The 20,269-nt window shown below is 54.5% G+C and overlaps 1 protein-coding gene across 1 annotated transcript; it reads right to left on the reverse strand.

The window, feature by feature from the left end:
• Positions 1–1,375: 1,375 nt before the first annotated feature.
• On the reverse strand, positions 1,376–19,776 carry TYRO3 (TYRO3 protein tyrosine kinase). Its single transcript, XM_049898620.1, has 19 exons — positions 19,395–19,776; positions 17,427–17,610; positions 17,100–17,200; positions 16,121–16,291; positions 14,392–14,478; positions 13,565–13,680; positions 11,492–11,669; positions 10,467–10,612; positions 9,791–9,935; positions 8,680–8,809; positions 8,492–8,592; positions 8,117–8,212; positions 7,711–7,791; positions 7,191–7,283; positions 6,283–6,404; positions 5,775–5,884; positions 5,428–5,587; positions 5,118–5,254; positions 1,376–2,799 (listed from the first exon to the last, which is right to left on the reverse strand). Exons 1-19 carry the CDS (start codon positions 19,525–19,527, stop codon positions 2,436–2,438), a joined length of 2,655 nt encoding a protein of 884 aa, XP_049754577.1. The 5' UTR covers positions 19,528–19,776; the 3' UTR covers positions 1,376–2,435.
• Positions 19,777–20,269: the final 493 nt, after the last annotated feature.

Genomic DNA, 20,269 nt, shown 5'->3' on the forward strand with positions numbered 1-20,269 from the left:
GTGCCTACTATTGACTGTTGACCTATATTCACTCAAAAGATGAAATGTTCATGATGGAGCTTCAGGATGCTCTCTGGAGTTGTGGGTAGGAGACTTAGTGTACCTATCACTTAGTAGCTATGTAACCATGGACAAGTTACTTACTCTGCATCTTTGTCCTCTCTGAGGATAATTATAGATCCATCTTATACAAACGGTATATGAAATTATATGTATAAAGCACTAGGCAAAGTGCTCAGCACACAATAGGAGCTCCTATGGTAGACACTATTTGAGAGTCTTTCCTGAACAATATCTCACAGATAATAGTTAAAGCTAATCATAGCAGGAAACTTTCTGAATGCCACTTCCCTGGGAGTTAATTAAGGACTCATGATCCACGTGAAAACCAGAATCTGGATTGCCAACAACAGGTTTTTCCGGATATTTGCTTTCAGAAGTGCCCGCCCCATTCCACTGCCCTCAGCCAGCAGTGTAATACTTGCTTGCGCCTCTCCCAGCCTCCCCACGCCCCTCACTGCAGAGTGGGGCCTTTTCCCACGCCTCCTGCTGCAGACACCTGTGAGCATATTCTAAAAGCTGCTAAACTAAAATTTTCAGGTAGAAATACTTGGAGGTAAGCTCAGTGCTCTAATTCTCAAGAAAATCACCATTCTCTTTGCCTACCTCTTCTCAGAGTTTTCCCTGGCTCCAAAGAAAGGTGTAAAGGTGAGATCAAAGTCTCCTCACCCAATGATAGGAGGAACGTCTGGTAGAGGGGTTGTTGTTGCGTGCCACCAAGTCAATTCTGACTCAGTATGACTATAGGACAGGGTAGAACTGCCCCATAGGGCTTTCTAGGCTGTAATCTTTACAGAAGCAGATGGTCAGGTGTTTTCTTCCAGCGGAGTGGCTAGGGTGGGTACAAACAAGTGACCTTTCAGTTAGCAGCCGAGTACTTAACTGTTGCGCCATCATGACTCCTTGATAGAGAGGTTGGAGACAGCAAAGATGGCCTCTTCGTCCTTGTTCCAAGATAAAAGAAGTAAACTATTTCAAAATATTTGGATTTTCAAAAAGTCAACAATGGTTATCTCTAGGTGGTGGGATCATAGGTAATTCACATCTTTATGATTTTCTGTGTTTTCCTACTCGTCTACAGAGATTATTTTTAACATAATGAGATGTATTGGGGGTCTTTGGTAATTACAAAAGCCATTTTCTGTTCAACTCCGGAAACTCGGAAAGCACAAAGAAAAGTCCCCTTAATCACATCATATAAAGATAACAGCTGTTAACATTTTGGCATATGTCTTCCCAGACTTTCCTTTATGCAGAGATACTTCATTTTTGTCATCTGGGAAAAAAGCAAACATTTAAGAGACAAAATCTTGGGTCTTTAGTTTTCAATTTTATTTCTGTTTTTAAACAGCATCTAACAGCTTGGCAATGTCCCTAACAACAAGGACGCACCCCATGCATTCCCCAAGGCTCCCCTGGCCCAGGCTGGGGTCTAGGCTCCTATAACTTCCCCTCACCCACACCAGCCATCAGGCCTATTCTCCCTCAGGAGACTTGGGACAGAAGAGGGTCTTCAGTTAGAGGGGAAGTTGGGACTAAGGACACAGGATGGAAGGGCTGGGCTCAGACACAGCTGCCTTTGTTAGTCTTAGGATACTTGGGATTTGGTGGCATGCTCAGACTGTGGAGGACAGGGAGAAGGGCTCCTGGACTCCTCTCTGGCCTCCCTCATCCTGGGCAAGCCCCATGGCGCCCCCTCCTCTTGCTGGGCTCAGCGCACTGCCTTTAGAAGACGGGCAGCCTGTGGCTCCCCAGCATGCCCCTGGTGTGGCCAGGTCAGCCGCAATGAAGTGGCGCCCACTTCTCCTGGCCTAGGCAAGGTGAGGAATCAGGAAGGTGTGTGTCCCACTGCCTCCTACCACAGGCCTCAGGATCTGACTGTACCAACTCTCACCTAAAGGGGGATGACACAAGGGGCAAACTTGGCCATTTAAACCCAGGCATGGTGGGCCCAGCAGGGTCCCCAGGCTGGAGGGCTCAATGCATACCCTAAAGAAGCAGAGGCAGCTCAGCTGGGAGGGTAGGGGCCCACAGGGCCAGATCTACCCTCCCCCCACTCCCATCCACACCCATGGTAACCATGGAAACATCACCACCACCACCTCCCTTCTGCCAGCTGCCTGGGTTCAGACAACCAGGCTTGGCCTACCTCCACCCAGCCAAGGGCTGAACTGATGCCAGGCTGGCCACAGAGTGGCTGCAGGAAGAACTGGGATTAGGCGATTTGGTCAGTCAGGCTTCCCAGCACAGCTTGGGAGGACTACCACAGGAGCCTCCACACCTTGCTGCTGGGCTGGGGTCAGAGGTGGGCTTAGTCAGCCAGCACAGAAGCCAGTGGAGCCAGCGCGTGGCCCCAGCTGCCCTCTGCCTGTGGGCTAACAGCTACTGTGGGGTAGTAGCCCTTGCTGCTGTAGCAGCAGCCTCTGGCCCTCGCTGACAGGGGTCTCCGGCTGCTGCTCCTCCTGCCCAGGCTGCTCAGACAGCCCCTCGGGGCTAAGGATGTACCGACAATCACTGGGGACGCCTCCCACTGCTCCCAAGCCACTGCCATCTCCAGCCCCGTTGCTGGCCTGATCCCCGCCAGGCCCCTCAGCTCTCTCGATGTTGATGTACAGGGGGTCCTGGCTGCTGGACAGCACGGACAGGTGGCCCAGGATGTGCTCCAGTTCCATTCGCAGGCACGTGAAGGTTGGGCGCCGCTTGGGGTCCACACTCCAGCACTGGTACATGAGCTCATACCTGGGGCGGAGAGAATGTGAGAAGATGTAATAAGCATCCAGAAGAAAGGGGAAGGATGGCTCTGTCCTCAAAGGCAGAGGCCCCTTAATCATCTTAATTTTATTTAGCACTCATTCTTGGATAGGGCTTACTATGTGTCAGGCACTCCTCTAAGCGTTTTCAGTTATTAAACTTTATTATTTAACTCTTACAACAACCCAACGAATTAAGTTTTACAATTACTCCTATTTTACAGACAAGGAAAGTGCAGCAGAGAGGTTAAGAAACTTGACCAAGGCCACACAGGTAGAAAATGATCAAACTTGGATCTGAAGCCAGGTGGGTGGGCCCCAGAGTCCCTGCTCCACTGCCCTGGGAGGGGGTACTCGGGAGTGCTTTTACCTTGCAGAACGCAATCTGGACTCAGGCTTATTTTTTTGGAGGGCTCTGAGCAGCCATTCTTTGCCCTAAATCCTCACAAGGCAGAGCCAGGCAGGCAATTTTTAATCCTCCTTGGTCATGGGCTGCTTTGAGAATCTAAGAAAAGCTTCCAGCCCTCTTCCCTCGGCTTGAACACTTTTCTACATACAATTTCAGGGGTCTTACAGATGTCCTGAAGCCCTATTCCTGTTCTCAGGGAATGCCCCAGGTCCAGGAAAAAGCCTACCACTGGGAAGGGCTGAGGCCAAGTCCAGTCAGAGCAAAGGCCTGACTTTCTTGCCTGTGCCCATGACAAAAGCCCCAAGAGCCACCACACACCAGTCCTCCTGACAGGGGCCCCCAAGGATGGGGGAGTCATGCCAGATACTGGATAGGCCGTGGGAATGATTCAGGGCCATGGGCACATGGCCGGGCTGGGACACATTCTCAAGGCTGTGCTAGGAGCCAATTGGCACCTGTCCACCCTAAATTGGCAACACCAGCTTCAGCCCGGGAGGAGGCTGAGCCAGGGCTTGGTCCCCACTGCCCAGCAGAGCCTCTGCAGCTACAGATGAGGGCCCTGCCAGGCTGCAGCTACAGGAAGTCCCGCCCCTACTGTGCTCTGAGCTCTGCTGAATAGATAGTAGGGGTGGAACCTGGCTGTGCACCCAGATTTCCCTCTTGAGTGCAGGTGAGTCACCCATAGCCCAGCCTCCCAAGCCTAAGCCCATTGCCATGGAGTCTATTCCAACTCATTGCAACCCTGTATAACAGAGTAGAACTGCCCTATGGAGTTCCTAAGGAGTGGCTGGTGGATTCGAACTGCTAACCTTTGGTTAGTAGCCAAGCTCTTAACCACCAGGGCTCCAGGCTCAGGGCACTTCAAATTCACTGCCCTAGAGAAGGAGGATTCCACCATTCAGGTTGAGCCTTCTTCTGCCTGTCAGGGGTCTTAGGCTTCTACAGGTCCAACCCCACAGTAAGAAATGGGGAGCAGATTCCTTCCTGAACCACTGTGGACTCCCTGCCCCTGGTGCTAGTAAAAAGGTCCTCTGGGGGCCCCAGGAAACCCTGGCTTGGATGGGGTGAGGGAATGCGGACTAGAACAGACAAATCACAGTTGGTGGGATGGTTAAGAGTACATATTCAGAAGTCACAGGGACCTAGGTTCAAATCTCAGCTCGTCTACTTGATAGCTGTGTGACCTTGGCTCTGTTACCTAACCCCTTTAATCCTACTTCCTCATCCACACAATGGGGATAATAATAGTCTTTTCCTCATAAGGTTAGATGAGGCTTACCTGCAAGCATGCCTGTGAAGTGCCCAGCTGGCATAAGTCATGCCTACCGCCACCATGTCACAGATGCTTGCCGACACTCCTGTACAGGCTATATCACCCCACACCCCACTCCCGATGACTTCAGGCTTCCAGAAAGGAAGTTATCTTAGGCCCCCTCCACACCCTTGATAGGAGGCCAAGACCAGGAAAGGGGTGCAGCCTCTCGCCCCGAGCTCTCTCCTTGTCAACCATGGAGCAGATGGAACAGCACGGAGTTTTCTTCCTGCCCCTGTGCAGCCCTCTCTGGCGAGGAAGGGGAGCTGAGTCGAGGGGAGGTCTTTTAGACTAGCTGGGGTGGAAGGAAGGAGGTGGGGGTGGAAAGAAGGTGACAGGGAAGCTGCACTATTGCTCCACCTGTGCCTTCTGCCTTTGGGGTATCTGATTCTCACAGAAAACAGCAATAGAAAAAGCCAGAGCATAGGGTGGAGGTCAGATTTCCCTCTCAGTATAAGGACATTTCCACCAAAATAAATTAATAAATCTCCGATCAAGGTTCTGAGCTGCCACTGGGCCAGCAGCTATGGTGGCAGCCATCAGCTGAGACTGTTTCCTCCCAGAATCCCCATCCCGGGGCACTCACACGTCCTCCATGCACTCTGGGGGCTGTTTCAGGCGGTTCCCGCCGATGAGGTAGTTGTAAATCTCAGCATTCTCGATGCCAGCATATGGCGTCTGCCCACGAGTCATGATCTCCCACATGGTCACCCCAAAGGCCCACTGCGATAGAACCACAGTTGGAGGCGTGTTGCTAAGCTTCCTGGCTCTAGGCAGGTACACCTCAGGGCTCAGGGGCCTCATAGCTGGGCGGCAAAAGTGAAGAGCGCAGGGCTGGCTAGGCCCTTGAGGATCCTGAGGGTCTCCTTGCATGGTCCCTGTGCCCCCCTGCTCACCACGTCACTGTGCACAGTATACAGGTTGTCCGCCAGGCTCTCCAGGGCCAGCCACTTGACAGGCAATTTGGAGGCACAGCCCTGACGATAGTAGTCCCCACTGTAGATCTTCCGGGAAAGACCAAAGTCGGCCACGCACACTGTCATGTCCTCTGCCAGCCTGCGAGGGGTGTTGCAGGATGGGGGTCAGCCCTTCTCCAGGCCATAGCCTTACAGAGCCAGGGCACTTTGCTCCCAAGCTGCCCCCCAGCATACCAGACCAGGTCACAGGCAGGAGCTGACCATTAATGAACCCCTCCCGGCCCTGGCTGCTGCCTCCCTCCCCGAGCCCTCTAGAATTCACATACATGCAATTCCTAGCAGCTAGGTCTCGGTGGATGAAGTTCCGGGAGCTCAGGTACTCCATGCCGCAGGCAATGTCTACCATGAACCGGATCAGGGTCTGGAGGGGCAGGTTCTGGAGGACAGACAGGACAAGCTCAGGCTGGATCTGCCCACCCAGCTGGAGCAGGATGAATAGGGTTTGCGAGCCAGAGGCCAGAAGGCTGAAGGAACATTCTCAGAATCACTGAAAGGAAAGGGATGGAGGGGGATTCCCAAGGCAAGGAAGTTTTGGCAAGTCTGACAGAGAGCTCAGGAGCCAAGACCTGGGACCGCACAGGTCTCTACTCCTGGAAGAGGCCGTTGTACAGCCTGGAAGCCCCCGCAGGGCTTTGTGAGGGAAAAGGAAACTTGTTAGCATAAAAAGGGTCAACTCTGTGCCCTCCTGCTCCCAAGCAGCTCCATCACCTGCCCACCAAGCCCCTCTCTCCCAGGGTTCTTTCCAGGCCCTGTTCTCCCACCCCAAGTACTCACAAAGGGGTTCTCCCCAATCCGGGAGGCGAGCAAGAAGGCATGCAGGTCCCCATGTTTCATGAAGGGCAGAATGACCATGGGGATGGGGAGACGGCCCTTGGCCCTGCTCCGGAGGCTGACCCCTGGGAACAAGGGATAGTCAGGAGCTGGGCACATGAAGGCCAGAGGAAGGCTCAGGGGTCTACACCAGCCCCTGCCTGCTAGGCCCCACCCCCATCCCTGGCTCTGCCACCTGTCTTCCCACAGGTGCACACTGGCCTGGTGACTCACAGCTGCCCCAATAAACTAATTCTGAGCCCTGGAGCATCTCCTCTGTCCCCTCCTCCTAGAGAAGTCTTCATCATGAGAGCCTTTGGTACAGGGTCTGCAAACATACGCCTACTCCTCACTTATTGACTATCTCATTATTCGACACTTTGCACTTACAACAATAGTAAAAAGTCTATTATCCAACGTTTTGTGCATTCACGACATACATCTGGTGATAACAAATGCCGAAGTGCAAGGTGAGAGTAACGCTGACTGTGATGGTTAAGGTCATGTCAACTTGGGTCAGCCATGATTCTCAGTGGTTTCACAGTTATATAATGATGTAATTTGGCAGTTGTGTAATGATGTAGTCATCTTCCATTTTTGTGATCTGATGTGGTCATTCTCCATTTTTGCATAACACTGATTTTTGTATAACAACCTGGTCTTTGTAATCCAACCATGTTGATAAGTGAGAAGTAGGTTTAATCTCACCTGGAATCTGGTCAGGTTACAACCAGGACTCTCCCTATCTATTTTGCTTACATCTGCTTACTCACCAATTAAGTTCAAGCTTCTCTCCCATAGGCTGCCCTCCCACCTTGGGGAGCATATTTTTGGCCCTATTCTATATCTGCCTCCCCCAAAAAGGGGCTCACCAACAAGCTTGGCCACGTGTGGGTGGTCAAACTCCTTCATGCAAGCCGCTTCCCTGAGGAACTCTTCAATGTCACTTGAGGCGATGATGTCAGCTGGGAGAATAGAATGGGAAGGAGGGAAAGAGGTAAGACCCCTAAGACACCTAGGCCTTATCCTTCATATGTCCTGGCCCAGGAGGCATTCTGCCCAGGAGTGGGTGAAACCTCCACGGGGCAGGGCTGTCCAACAATTTCTCTACTTGTAAAGCCTCCTCTTTGGTTTGGATAGCACAGCAGCTCCACCAACCACAGCCTTAATCATCCGGAGAGTGAGCTCAGAGGACAGTCACTACTGACGGCAGAGAGGAAAGGCTGGGGCACGAATATGTGTGTGGGTCTGTGCTTGTGAATTACTCACGTGGTGCAGACAACAGCCCAGTCAGTACTAACTAGCTCTTCTCAGAAAGTCTCAGGGCAAAGCAGAGTCAGGCTCAGGATCAGTCCCCCTTCCAGCCACCCTCAGATACTATGCTGTACTCACCTTTCAGCATCTTCACTGCCACCTTCACAAAGGAGCCATCCTCCTGCTTCAGCTGGGCCTCCCGCACTGAACCAAACTCTCCTAGGGACAGATCCAAATGAAGGTGGGTCCCCTCAGCCTCTTGCCTCCACCTTTTTCCCTCCCACGTGACCATCCATGGGTACACAAAATCGTCAGACTCTGGAGCCACTGGAGGCACCGCTGCCCGCAGCCAAAGCAGAGCATGCTGGAAGTGGCTCCCCAGTCCTCTTCATCCCCAGCTACCATTCCCCTAAACCTCCCAAACTCAGGATCTACAAGGACATTCTGTTTATAGGAGCTAAGGCAAATCCACACTCTCCATGATAGGAGAAACCACATACGCCCAGACATAGCAACGCTTGCCAACTCCTACACAGCCCCATACCTTTGCCTAACATCCGGCCCAGGGTGAACTGCTGTTCTGGGATGAGCACATCTTGCAGTTTGTCCTTCAGTTCATCGCTGACACCCAAGCTGTCCACTGTGAGGAGGGGGTCAGTGAGAAAAGGTAGTGACCCCAGCTCCTAATCCAAAGCCCAGCCTGCCTCCTACACCTCTGACCCACCCTTAGAGCACAGAGATGAGCTTAACGCTCCCACAGCTGGAGACGGCAACCCTCAGGACAGTAGGTTTGTCTCTCTGTCTTGTGTGCCTGGGTCTCACCAAGGTTCAAGCATACTGGTCAGATTAATGAGTTGGTAAAAGGAATGCAGACAGGAATATAAAGGTTTTTTTCCTCGCATGATCCCCCACCACTCACATGTGGCTTCGATGCGCTCAGGCCTTTCCCGGTTGAAGGATCGGGCTGCCCGGAAGTGAACAGCTGGCTCCCCCTGAGCCATGACACTGTCAAAGGCTTGCCTAAAGGGAAACCGAGGACCTGGGGTCAGTTTCAAGGCCCTCAGCCACCACCTGTCTCTCCCTCTCCCTCTCCACTACGCCCCTTACCCAAATCGTGTGTCCTTCCGCCTCTTTCGAAGCAGGATGAGGGCCAGGGCAGCAGCTGTCACCAGGGCAGTGAGCACACCCAGGACCACAGGCACCCAGGATGTCCGGCTGTGGGGAGGGCCCTGCTGGCCTACAGAGGGAAGGGCAGTAGCATTAACTAAGCTGCCACCACGGAGTCCCTCAGAGCTTTCCCAGGATGGCCATCTGGCCTCGTCAAGAGGATCCCCTAAGTCAACAAGGGTCCCTGAGTGGAAAGAGGCCCCAGAAGAAGACCCAACTGGGTCCTGCCTTGTCAGCAACAGGCCCTGGCTATTGTAACCACGGAGTATGACCAAGGACTTCCATGCTCCTTCTGGGTGTGAGAGTTGAGGGAGGAATGGGAAATGAGACACAGCTTAACCCTTTGGTGACCCAATTATTTTCTGCTTTGAATTTTTTGTTGATGCCATGCATTTTCATTAATGGAAGCACTCTGAATCACTGAGTATGTCTGAATTTTTGGTAGGTAGTATGGATTTTTTTTCTTGTCCCCTCCCACAAGCCTACCCTAAGTGTTTAGTGGTACAGATGAAGTACCACTAATTATACCCCAGAGGCCTCACCAGGGTTTATTGGAACATATGTGGAACAAATAAAAATTTTCAAAATTTCTATTTTCCCTACCAAAAATTGAGGCACCTGATCCCAACCCATTGCCATCGAGTCGATTCCGAATCATAGCGACCCTATAGGACAGGGTTGATACGATACCCTATAAAAACAGTAATTTGCAGCACTGGCCCATTTCTTTGGTTTCAAACAATCATCAAGGCACCTGACTTGCAGCAACATGCACTGTCAATGAGAAAGTAGCTTCCCAATAAACAAACCCCCCAAAAAAATTAAAAAAAAAAAGTCAAACCCATTGCCATGAGTCAATTTTAACTCATAGCAACCCTAAGTTCACAGTCACTATATGCAGCGCTGGGCACGAAAGGGTCATTAAATACCAACCCTGGTCTCCAATGCTGGACTCTCAGTCTGTGGGTCTATCAGGAAGGTCCTGCCAGCCCCTCCCAACAGCTGGCCCTTGAATGCCCTGCTCCCTTGTCCCCTCCCCGCCAGGCCTCACCTGAGTGGTCGTGAGAAGAGATCACCAGAGGCTGACTCCAGGGCCCACAGCCAACGGCATTGCAGACGCACACGTACACAGTCAGGTCCTTCTGGGGATCCCAGCCTGTCAAGTTGACCCTGGTCCCCTCCACTGTCAGCTCATTCTGCAGCCAGAAAAAGCCCCCACCCCACACTGAGCCTGAGTAAGGCCTCAAGCTGGGGCCTGAGGGCAGCAATAGGTCCAGCTGGGAGCACAGGGGCGTGGGGTTCAGGAACACAACCTGCTGGGAGTCATCGCATTCCAGCTCCAGGCTGCAGGGGCCTCTCCCGAAGACAAACAAAGCTCAGTCCAGGAACGCAGAGGAGGGGGATGGGAGAGAGCCAGGCCGGAGAAGAAGGCCTTATCTGTGCCCTCCCCCAGTTTGTGCAGGAATGCGCTTCCTGCTTGACATACAAAGTGGCCACAGGATAAAACCCTAACTAGAGACAGAATCCAATAAAGAGTGAGCTGGCAGCTGAGGGTTGGGGGCAGTGAATACCCAGGGTGGTGGGGTCCAGGCCACTGAGGATAGCCATTCTGAAGTTCTAAAGGTCCTAGAGCCCTGAAAGCCAACTCTCCAGTACCTGAGAACCCACCTGGAGAGTGGAGGGCTCTCCAGTATACCTGGAGAGTGGAGGCCTCTGCGGGCCCTTACCTGGGTTCCATTGTCTTGAGCCCAGGACAGTTTATAGGTCCCCAAGGGGCCTTCCATAGGGCCCTCAGGTTTCACATCTTCCCACTCCAGGATGAGGCCTGAGTCTGTGAGGATGGCATGGAGGTTCTGGGGAGCGCTGGCTGGGGCTGCACCCAAAGAGAAGAGGTTGCTAAGACCCCTGCCCTTCCCACCATCATTATCCAACTAAACTCACCTCCCAGCTCTGACTGCTTACTCACTGTCTGGGGAGAAGGGGGACCAGCGGCACCCCAGCTTAGCAGTGTTGCTTGTCATCGCCATGGTTACTGCCTCTCTACCTCATCCCTCACCACTCCCCTCACACAAGGAAGCGCCAGCCACACTAGCCTCCTTGCTGTGGCCAAAGAACTCCAAACAAGTTCCTGCCAAAGGGTCTTTGCCCTTGCTCCTGTCACCTACAGTGATTCCTGCTGTGATTTCCCCCAAATGTTCACGTGGCTGCTTTCTTATCACTGCAACCCCAGAACTCCTTGGAAGGTTTTCCTTGACCTCCCTGGGGTACTCTTCACCATCAAATTCTCTCATCTTTTCTAGTTGGTTTGTCTGCTCTACCCACTAAAACTAAAGCTGTATGGGAGAGAGGCTGGATTTATTTAGTTCATTAGGTATGCAGCCAAAACTAAAACACCGAACCCTTTGCCATCAAGCTGATTCAGACTCATAATGACAGGTATGTAGCAGGCGCTCAGTATACTTTTGCTGAATGATGCAGGGTCATCCTTCTCAGGTAGCCCCTCTCCCATAAACTCTATCCAGAATTCCATGCCAACACCACCAGCACTACGCCTCTGCTCAGCCACTGTGCCCATCAAGCTGATTCAGACTCATAATGACAGGTATGTAGCAGGCGCTCAGTATACTTTTGCTGAATGATGCAGGGTCATCCTTCTCAGGTAGCCCCTCTCCCATAAACTCTATCCAGAATTCCATGCCAACACCACCAGCACTACGCCTCTGCTCAGCCACTGTGCCCTGTAAGTCCTTACCTAGGCCCTTTGTCCGAAAAGGAACCCAGTCAGCGTAAGGAGAGGGCCCCAAGGCATTGGTACAGCGCACCCTGAGTCTGTAGTTGGTGGCAGGAGACAGATCCCGGAGCAGGCAGGTAAAGGGTGGCACAGACACCACGACAGCCAGGACTTCCCAGCCTCCTAGGGCTTGAGTCACCTGCAGAAATGCAGAAAACAATGACCTGGGGCAGGGTCTGAGATGAGATGGAAGATGGGATGTGTATGGGTGTGTGGTGGGGGGAGGATTTCTAGGGTTAAAGCTTCCCTAAGGCAACTAAGCCTATCAGCAAACACTTGCTGCTCTCCCCCTCACCTCCCCTCCCACTTTGTCCCCGTAACACACTACCTACCACACCTTTGCAGATGCTGTTCCCGAAGCTCAGAATGACCTGCCATCCTTTAAGACTCTGGTTCAAATATCAGTTCAAGTATCACTTTCTCTGTGAAAGCCTTTCTCAACGCCTCCAGAAAACCATCCCTTTGTACTCAGTTACTGAACTCTGTTAGAGTATTTACCACTTATTGTAACTCGTTCCATGCCAGTGCCAAGTCTTGGAGCTTCTCAAGGGCACAGAAACAGTCTTACTCACTTTTTCACCCTGATAACTAGAATTAGGAAACCCTGGTGGCGTGGTGGTTACGTGCTATGGCTGCTAACCAAAAGGTCAGCAGTTCAAATCTACCAGGCACTCCTTGGAAACTCTATCAGGGTGGTTCTACTCTGTCCTATAGGGTTGCTATGAGTCAAAATCGACAGAGCAGCAATGGGTAACTAGAATTAGATGCTCCTCTTACACTTTGGTGGGCCTGGACAGGAGTAAAAATGAAGATCCACATGCCATATGGCTAAATATTTAAATGCTGTAATTCAGCTACCGGTTACCATCCAGTCAATTTTGACTCATGGCGACCCATGTGTGTCAGAGAACTGTCCTCCATACAGTTTTCAATGGCTGATTTTTCAGAAGTAGATTGCCAGGCCTTCCTTCTGAGGCACTTCTAGAGGGACTGGAACCTCCAATCTTTCAGTTAGTAGTCACACTTGTTACCGTTTACACCACTCAGGGACGCCTATAAATAAGCTAACCCTATTTTCTATCTTAATATCTTCACAAATAAACCCTCAAAACAATCTGGGAGGCCAGGTTTGCATTTATAATCCTCAGGCTCCTTGAAGTCCCAAGACAGAACGTGGTGGCACAAGAACCATGGGTCCAGCTATGGGTCCACACCATGAGGGGCCTCAAGTGCATGGTGCGGACAACATTCCTGTACACCCACATTCAGTTCCCATTCCCCTGACAGATGACTGCTCCTCAGGCTTAGAGCAGCACGGACCACAGTGTGGTCCAGTCTTGGGAGGATGGACCCAGAAAAGATGCCCACACAGGCCCTGGAAGCAGACTCAGGGCAAGAGGTGCAAAGTGCCTGGTGTGTGGAGTGGCAGGGTCAGGATCTGGATGGGCACATCCCCTTGACCTTGCAGACTGCTTGCTCTGGGGGAAGAAGTGTGGCCAAAGGAGGGCCACAGCGGGGTCATCAACAGGGCAGGAGCCTCTTTAGTCCAGGTCTAAGAACAGAACTGCTCATTAAACACTATCTGAGTAAACAGGTGAAAAAGATCAAGCTTGCATTGCCTCTTGTTTTTGGTATCACCTACCCAGCTTTACACTTTCCAGGGCTTAGACGCCCTCTGGTCCTCTTGTTCTCTTTGGCATGAGTTAGAGGTGGGGCAGGGCATGAGAGCCTGGATGCCAGATAAACCAAAGGTTTGAGTTTCCCCCCATGGAAGAAAAAACTCTTCCAGAGAGCCCAAATCTACTCTAGTGACCTGCTTTCCAACCTAAAGAACAACGCCCAGGTTCAAGCCAATCTGCAGTCACTTGGCTGCCAGATGATAAGATGGGGCTGTTCCTACTAAGGGGCAGCCCCTGCACAGAGCTGGAGACCGAGCCCCTGGGCGGGTCTAGGTAAGTGTGATGGCACAGTCAACAAAGACAGCCAGACAAACATGTCCAGGCCAGAAGAGCCTGTCTGCCCATCTCAGCTTACCTGCACCGTGCAGGATCGGAGTAGGGCTTGGCCATCAGCACCTGGCATCCAGGCCACACTAGCATTTCTGCTGAAGAGCTTCGTCACTGTGATGTTGGAAGGGGCTGTAGGCAGTACTGTGGATGAGGACCTAGAGTGAGTGCCCCAGAGACTCCAGCGCCCAGTAGGACATGAGAAGAGGATGCAGGAGGCATGGGAGTAAGCCTTGAGTCCCTCTCCAGGGTCTGGGGCACCTCCAACCTAAAGATGGCTACACGGAGATATACAAGCAGCCAGTAGGGGACAGCTACCCATACCTGCCTGAATGCCTAGGCTGTGGAGGGAGGTCGCCTCTCCCTGAATCAGGGGTCCTGCCTGACTAAGGAATAGGACAAGACAGTGAGGGTGTGGGAGAGGGGTACCTTGGCTTTGAGAGATACAGCCTAGAGACAAACACCTGCCCCTGCAGCCTTGGCCCAGCACCTCACACTGGGCTCTCTCTCTGCAGGGCCATGTTTCCCCCATCCCCAATGCCTCCACAGCGGGTGGCAGAGGCGCAGTTGGACAGAAGCCTTGACCAGCGCCTGCTGGCTCCCTCCCTCCCAAGGAGTCCTTTCATTATGGGAAGTCTGCTGTGAAGTCGGGTTTCTATTCTCATCTCAGCTATAGTAGGATCTCAGGTCCTCCCGCTAGGAAGGGGAGACACGCCAATTAACCCCTCATCCCCAGGATACAGCAGGACAGGACCCTAGGCAGCTGGACAGCATGTGATTCTAACTTCTACACGGGCCTCCCCGCTCCCCACAGCCCTTCCCCCCTCCCCCAAGCCCTCCCCTCAGCCCTCCTACCTTGAAGACTCACAGTGGCTGGGCGGGAGGAGGCCAGGCCTTTGGGGTTGTGAGCTTCGCAGGAGAACACAGTGCTCTGGGTCACCCCTGGTGCCAGAAAACCTCAGTCAGCCACCCAAGCAGCTCCCCTCACCCAGGTCGAGTTGGGGAAGAGGGTTGCTCAGGTTTTGATCCTAGATGGATCCTAAAAGTCTCTCCAGTCAAAGGAAGGGGCTACAGAGGGGGGCTTGTGGAAAAAACAGTGACTTCGGAGTCTAATGGGCCTGATGCAAATCTCAGGGCTGGGGCTCAGTTTTCTCATCTCTGATATGTGAGAACTGTGAGAATCAAGCCCTATATGTGTGGTGTAGTGGTTAAGTGCTATGGCGGTTAACCAAGAGATCAGTAGTTCGAATCCGCCAGGCGCTCCTTGGAAACTCTATGGTGCAGTTCTACTCTGTCCTATAGGGTCGCTATGAGTTGGAATCAACTAGACGGCAGTGGGTTTTGGAAACGCTGGTGGTGTAGTGGTTAAGTGCTACAACTGCTAACCAAGTGGGTTTGGTTTGGGTTTTTGGGTGAGAATCAAACAATGTGATGAATGTCAAGTGCTTACTGTGCAGCCACCCCTCCCACCTCCGTAGTCAGCACTGAGCTGCCTCCCTTTCCAGGTCACTCCTTTCCTGCACAAACCACCACAGCACTCCTCTATCTGCTCTGTGCCCTACTGTTGTACTTGCAGATTCTTTGCCTTGTACCAGTTCTCAGCTCCTTATGCTTGTCTCATCTCCCCAGTTATGCTCAATTCCTTGGGGGCGGGGAGCAGCGGCTTCCATTTCCTTTGTGTTCCCTAGCTCCCCTATGGTGCCTGGCTCAGTGCGGCGTGTGGAGTAGGAGGTCACTGAGTGCTTATTATCAGGCCGGCTGCCTGAGGGCCCCAACCACGCACATCTGGAGGGAACTGGACCTACCCTGCTCTCCAATCTGCTCCAACCCAGTGCTTCCTGAACAAAACCTGCCCTGGCTTCCCAGAGTTCACCACTTCTCAAGGTTCATAAGTGCCAGAGAACTAGACAGATCGGAGCCCCTGCCCTCTCACCTTCCAGCACATGAGATCAAGTCCAGACTCCCATCTCTCTTGCCTGGTTCAAGCCTCAACCAGAAACAGTGAACTCTATTTCACCGACAGGTGAGCCTCACAAGTATGTGCCTGAGTATCTTGGGGTTCAGATGTGTTACAGGCATAACTGCGTGGAGGTATGCGCAGATACAGTTGCTGGGAAAATGTCTGGAGAAGATTTCTGGGAAAGGGCCATTAGGGTAGGAGGCGCCTGTATCTTTGTGCTGGCCTTGCCCCCGTTTCCCCTTCGGCAGCCTGAGAATCGTCTCTTTTTGGCATCTGCCAGACACTCCTCCTAGCTCTGCGTGGGCTGGTTTCTGCCTCCTTCCCATGGAGGGGTAGGGGGGCCAGCCATGCATGGCCAGGACTGCTGCAAAGGAGGGAAGGAGGTCCCAGCACCCTCCTTAAGCACACACAGCAGGATCTCCACTAATCAGCCCACCCAGCCAGCCTGACACACCTTCCTAACAAGCTCAGTAACTGTACAGCTCCCGTCCCCAGGCACCGGGATCCTCTGGACACTCACAACAGAGAACTCGGTGATTTCAGCCAATTTGAACACTGCCAGCCTCACTGCCCCCAAGGACCCAGCTCACGCCCTCTTCAAAGCCCCTTCCTGAGGCTGCTCACCTGTAACATTTAAAACGGAGGGAGAGGGAGTGGGTCCTCCAACCTTTCTGCCCTCTCTCCACCAGACAATGGTAACAGGCTCAGGGGGACCCAAGGCTTCACAAGACAGTTGGAAAGAGGCATTGGGTAGCACGGCCAGATCTTTGGGCTCCACAGTGAAAAATGGCACACCTAGGGAGAGAGAGGGACGGGCAACGGCCTTGCCACCTTTTGGCTCCCTACTGCCCGAATCACAAGCCAGCCTCTATGCGGAGCCCTCTATGCAGAAGCCCCCCCGCCCCCCGCAGGCCCCTTCCCATCCATTGGTCAAGTGCACAGCAGTCATCCAGCTTCCTGGGGAGGGGGTCTTCTTTTCCCTAGCCCCCTAGGCATGACAGATTCTGCTAACAGCTCCCACACTCCCTTCCCAGACCTGTTCTGACAGCCCTTCTCAGAGTAAGGGAGGAGATGGGGCAGGGGGGGCGGGGCTGGGAGCTGGGAGTTGGGGGAGGGGCAAGGGAGAAGGGGGAGTGGGTGGGAGTTTCAGCAGAGTTCTGTTGGCAGGCCCCAGCTCCTGTTCAGGGCCCTTTGTTACTTTCTTAGTCACTTTGTTTTCCTGGGCTGAACAGCTCTGAGCTTGGAGCTCTCACAGCTGTGAATCCTTCTTGCCCTCCCCCACTCGTCCGCTTCTGGCGAGGCCACTTGGCAGAACAGGGGACAGGCCCGGATTGGTGTTTGGGGGCTTGTTGCTCAGACAACTGAAACTGACTGCACCCCAGAGGTTATGGATCCTAGTTGCCACCTTGGCTCTCAGATGCCCACACTGCAATGGGCAGGGTCGCCTATGTCTGGGGTGGACCTGGAGCCTGGTGCAACTGCAGCCCAGTCCTGGATGGCAATAGGACAGCCTAGTTTCCACTTAGCTATCCTCTCCAGAGGCATGGGACCAGCAGACTGCACCTGCTCCAGGTCAACATGCCCATGTGGCTCTGCCGCTCACCTTCTACCATGAGCCACACTGGCTGGGAGGTCTGGATTTTTCCCTTATTCTTCACCTGGCACCAGTACTGGCCTGCGTCAGAGCGCTCCACTGACTTCAGGCTGTGGAAACAGGACACCAGGCTCGGGTCTGCTGGACAAGGGGGCAGGTCTGCTGGACAAACTGGATGGAACTCAGTCTGGCCCCACTTTTGGAAGGTTCCACAGGTTGCCAAATAAAAAAACCGTCAGTCCTCTGGGCATCAGCACAGCCCCCACTAACAAACTCCAAGAAAGAGCAGAGCCCACCCCAGGCTGGCTCCCCACAGCCTCCCTCACAGCCCTGCACCTGAGGAAGCTGATCCAGTGCTGCTCACTGATTGGCATAAACACCTGGTCCACACTCTGGACCAGAGACCCGTCCTTCATCCAGTGTATCTCAGGCTCACTCATCCCCTCCATGCTACAGTTGAGTTTCATCGGCTGTCCCTGTGACACTGTCAGCTTCACCGGGGCTCCCAGGAGCTTCAGGCCTGAGGGGTGGAAAGGAGAATGTGTCAGCCTGCCTGAGGCCCTGTCACTGGAAATATCCCCCATTCTCTTCCAGACCTAGCTTTTGTATCAGAGGGCTCATTCTCAGCCAATAGCCAAGGAGGCTTAGGTAGGACAAAGTGGAAGAGAAGGTAGCCTGGACTTGGGCTTGGAAAAGGAGCATGACAACTCTCCGGGCACTATTTCTGTCACTGCCAAGTTCTCCCCAGCTCTGTGCAAGTGCCTCTTCCCCATTCCACCCTCCTGGACAATATAAATTTAGGCCCAACCACCAAAAGGCCTGGCAACCAGGCTGCCGGAGTCTGGGCTGATCCCAGCCGTGAAGCCAGGCTGAAACAGCAGGGAGTTCTCACCCTGGTGGGGCAGGCGCTGCCTAGAGAATGATTGCTGTACCCACCCGGTGCAACAGGCTGCCAGCTCTCCACCCAAGGTGCCAGCCCAGACCCCACACTGTTGCCGGCACCCACCTGTACCCCACCCCGCCAAACGAAGGGAGGCTGAGGAAGGGAAGGAGGGGGTGCTCCCCTGAAGTGGAGAACATATGGCTGCACAACCACGTCAGATCAAACACATGGCAGCCTTCCTGGCAGCCGCCCGCTCTATTAATACCTGAATGAGTGCAGGGGCAGGCGCTAAGAAGGTGGGAGGCAGGAGGGAGGGAGGGGCAGGACGCTGAGCAGGGTGCCCAGGACCCCTGAGCCACTGTCACACTAACAAGGGCCACAGAGGTGGTCTAGGATCCTACCTTACACACTTACACACACACATACACACACCCTACCTACCTACCTCCTGGCATGTTTTTATGCAGAGACTGGCCAGCGAAGTATCAGCATAGCTGAAATCCAGTCCTTCTTTCTGCCCTATGCTGTGTGACTACAGGCAAATTCCTGGGCTCTCTGAGCCTCAGATACACAACCTTCAGCTTGTAAACACTTGTCACCCACCCCAGAGGCTGATATGGCAAGGAATGCTGTCTCAAGTACAGTGCCAGGTCGGTGGCCACCCTGCCCTGTGTCTCTTCCCTACTCCCTTCATTCACTCAGCATCAGTCACAGGACAAGGGTGGGGGGGGGAGCCAACACATCCCGGCGTCCCAGGGGTGGGCAGTGTGTAGCTGGCAAGCTCGAGTGCTGAATGGAGCTGTATGTGACCGCATGCCTCAGGGGCTATGTGGGAACACAAAGCTAACCCCCACATAAGACCTTGCTCCAGCCCATGGGCTCCAACGTTCCAGTTAGGAGGAAGCTCTGGGTGCGCACAGGGACCAGAGTATGCCCAGACGGTTTTTGGGACAGGGTGCTCTCACTGCTCCTGTGCCTAAATGGTGTACCCCTGGGTGCACAGCCCCAGCCCCTGTGGCTTCAGAGTGGGACCTTCGTGTGTGGGGCAGGCAGAATAGGGTCCCCAGGAGTGGGGAGGGGAGAGCAAAGAGAACTAGGAACAGCGAGGCGGGAAAACCCACTTCCTAACCCCCAGCTGACCACACAGCCCATACCCCTACCTCTTTCCCTTCCACCCCGCCACAACAGCCCCAGGCCCGAGAAAGTTGGGGGTGGGGGCCCCGACCGAAGATCTGGCAGCAAACACACAGCTGCGCCCTATCCCCAGCCCCCAAGCCTCGGCCTTCCAGCTTCGGTCCTCCCACCCAAATCTCTGGCCCGCCCAGGCCCCGGTCTCGCCGGCCGCTGTCCCCGGACTCCGACCCCCGGCCGCGCCCCTCCGCAGCCCCCCGCTTTCCACCGCCCTCCGGGCCGTCCCCTACCTGCGGCGGCGGGCTCCGAGAGCAGCAGAGCGGCCAGACCCGCCAGCAGCAGCAGCAGCGGCGGTGGCGGCGGCGGCGGCGGCGGCTGCAGCGGCGGGAGCCCCGGCCGCCCCATGCTCCGCCTCAGCGCCATCGGCGGCGACGCCGCACCATGCCGGGCCGGGCCGGCGAGCGAGGAGGGAGGAGAGAGGCGGGAGGCGGGAGGAGGGGCGGGAGCCCGCAGGGGGGCGGCGCTGGGCGGCCACCTCCGAGCCCCGCGCCCGCGCCGGGTCGCCGCCGCCGCCGTCAGCAGCGCGGGGTCCCGGGGGCCGCTCCTGGGCCACCGGGGGCCGCTCCTGGGCCACCGCGCTCCTTCCTCAGCCGTCGCCGTCGCCGCCGCTGATTCATGTTCTTCTCGGAGCCGCCGCCTCCTCCCCGGCCGGCCTGCAGCCGAGCTCCTACCGCCCCCCCGCGGAGCCCTGGACCGCTCGCTCCGAGCGCCAAGCGCGCCTCGGCCGGCCACCTCCAGGCCGCCAGCCCGCCGGCGTCGGCTGCCCCAGCCCCCCCAGTCCCTAACCCCAGGGTCTGGCTCGGTCCCCCGGAGGGGCACCCGGCCATGCCTCTCCTTTCTCTAAACACACTCCAGCATCTTTTCAAACCCAGCCCTCCAGATTCCGCCCTCAACACCTTGCTGGATGCCTCCACCACACCCCAACTTTTACCCAGACTCGGATCACTACGTCCAGAGCCCTCCTCTCAGGACTTAAAGCACCTCAACCCCCCAGACACTCTCAACTGTCAGGTCCTCCCCCCAAACCGCTGTGACTCAGGGCTCCCCCCACAGGATCCTCTGTCATCTTAGGTGCCCCTGCAGGCCTCGTTCATGAAACTTTCAT

The sequence above is a fragment of the Elephas maximus genome, chromosome 10 (assembly GCF_024166365.1).
Source record: "Elephas maximus indicus isolate mEleMax1 chromosome 10, mEleMax1 primary haplotype, whole genome shotgun sequence".
In the NCBI taxonomy this organism is placed as follows: domain Eukaryota; kingdom Metazoa; phylum Chordata; class Mammalia; order Proboscidea; family Elephantidae; genus Elephas; species Elephas maximus.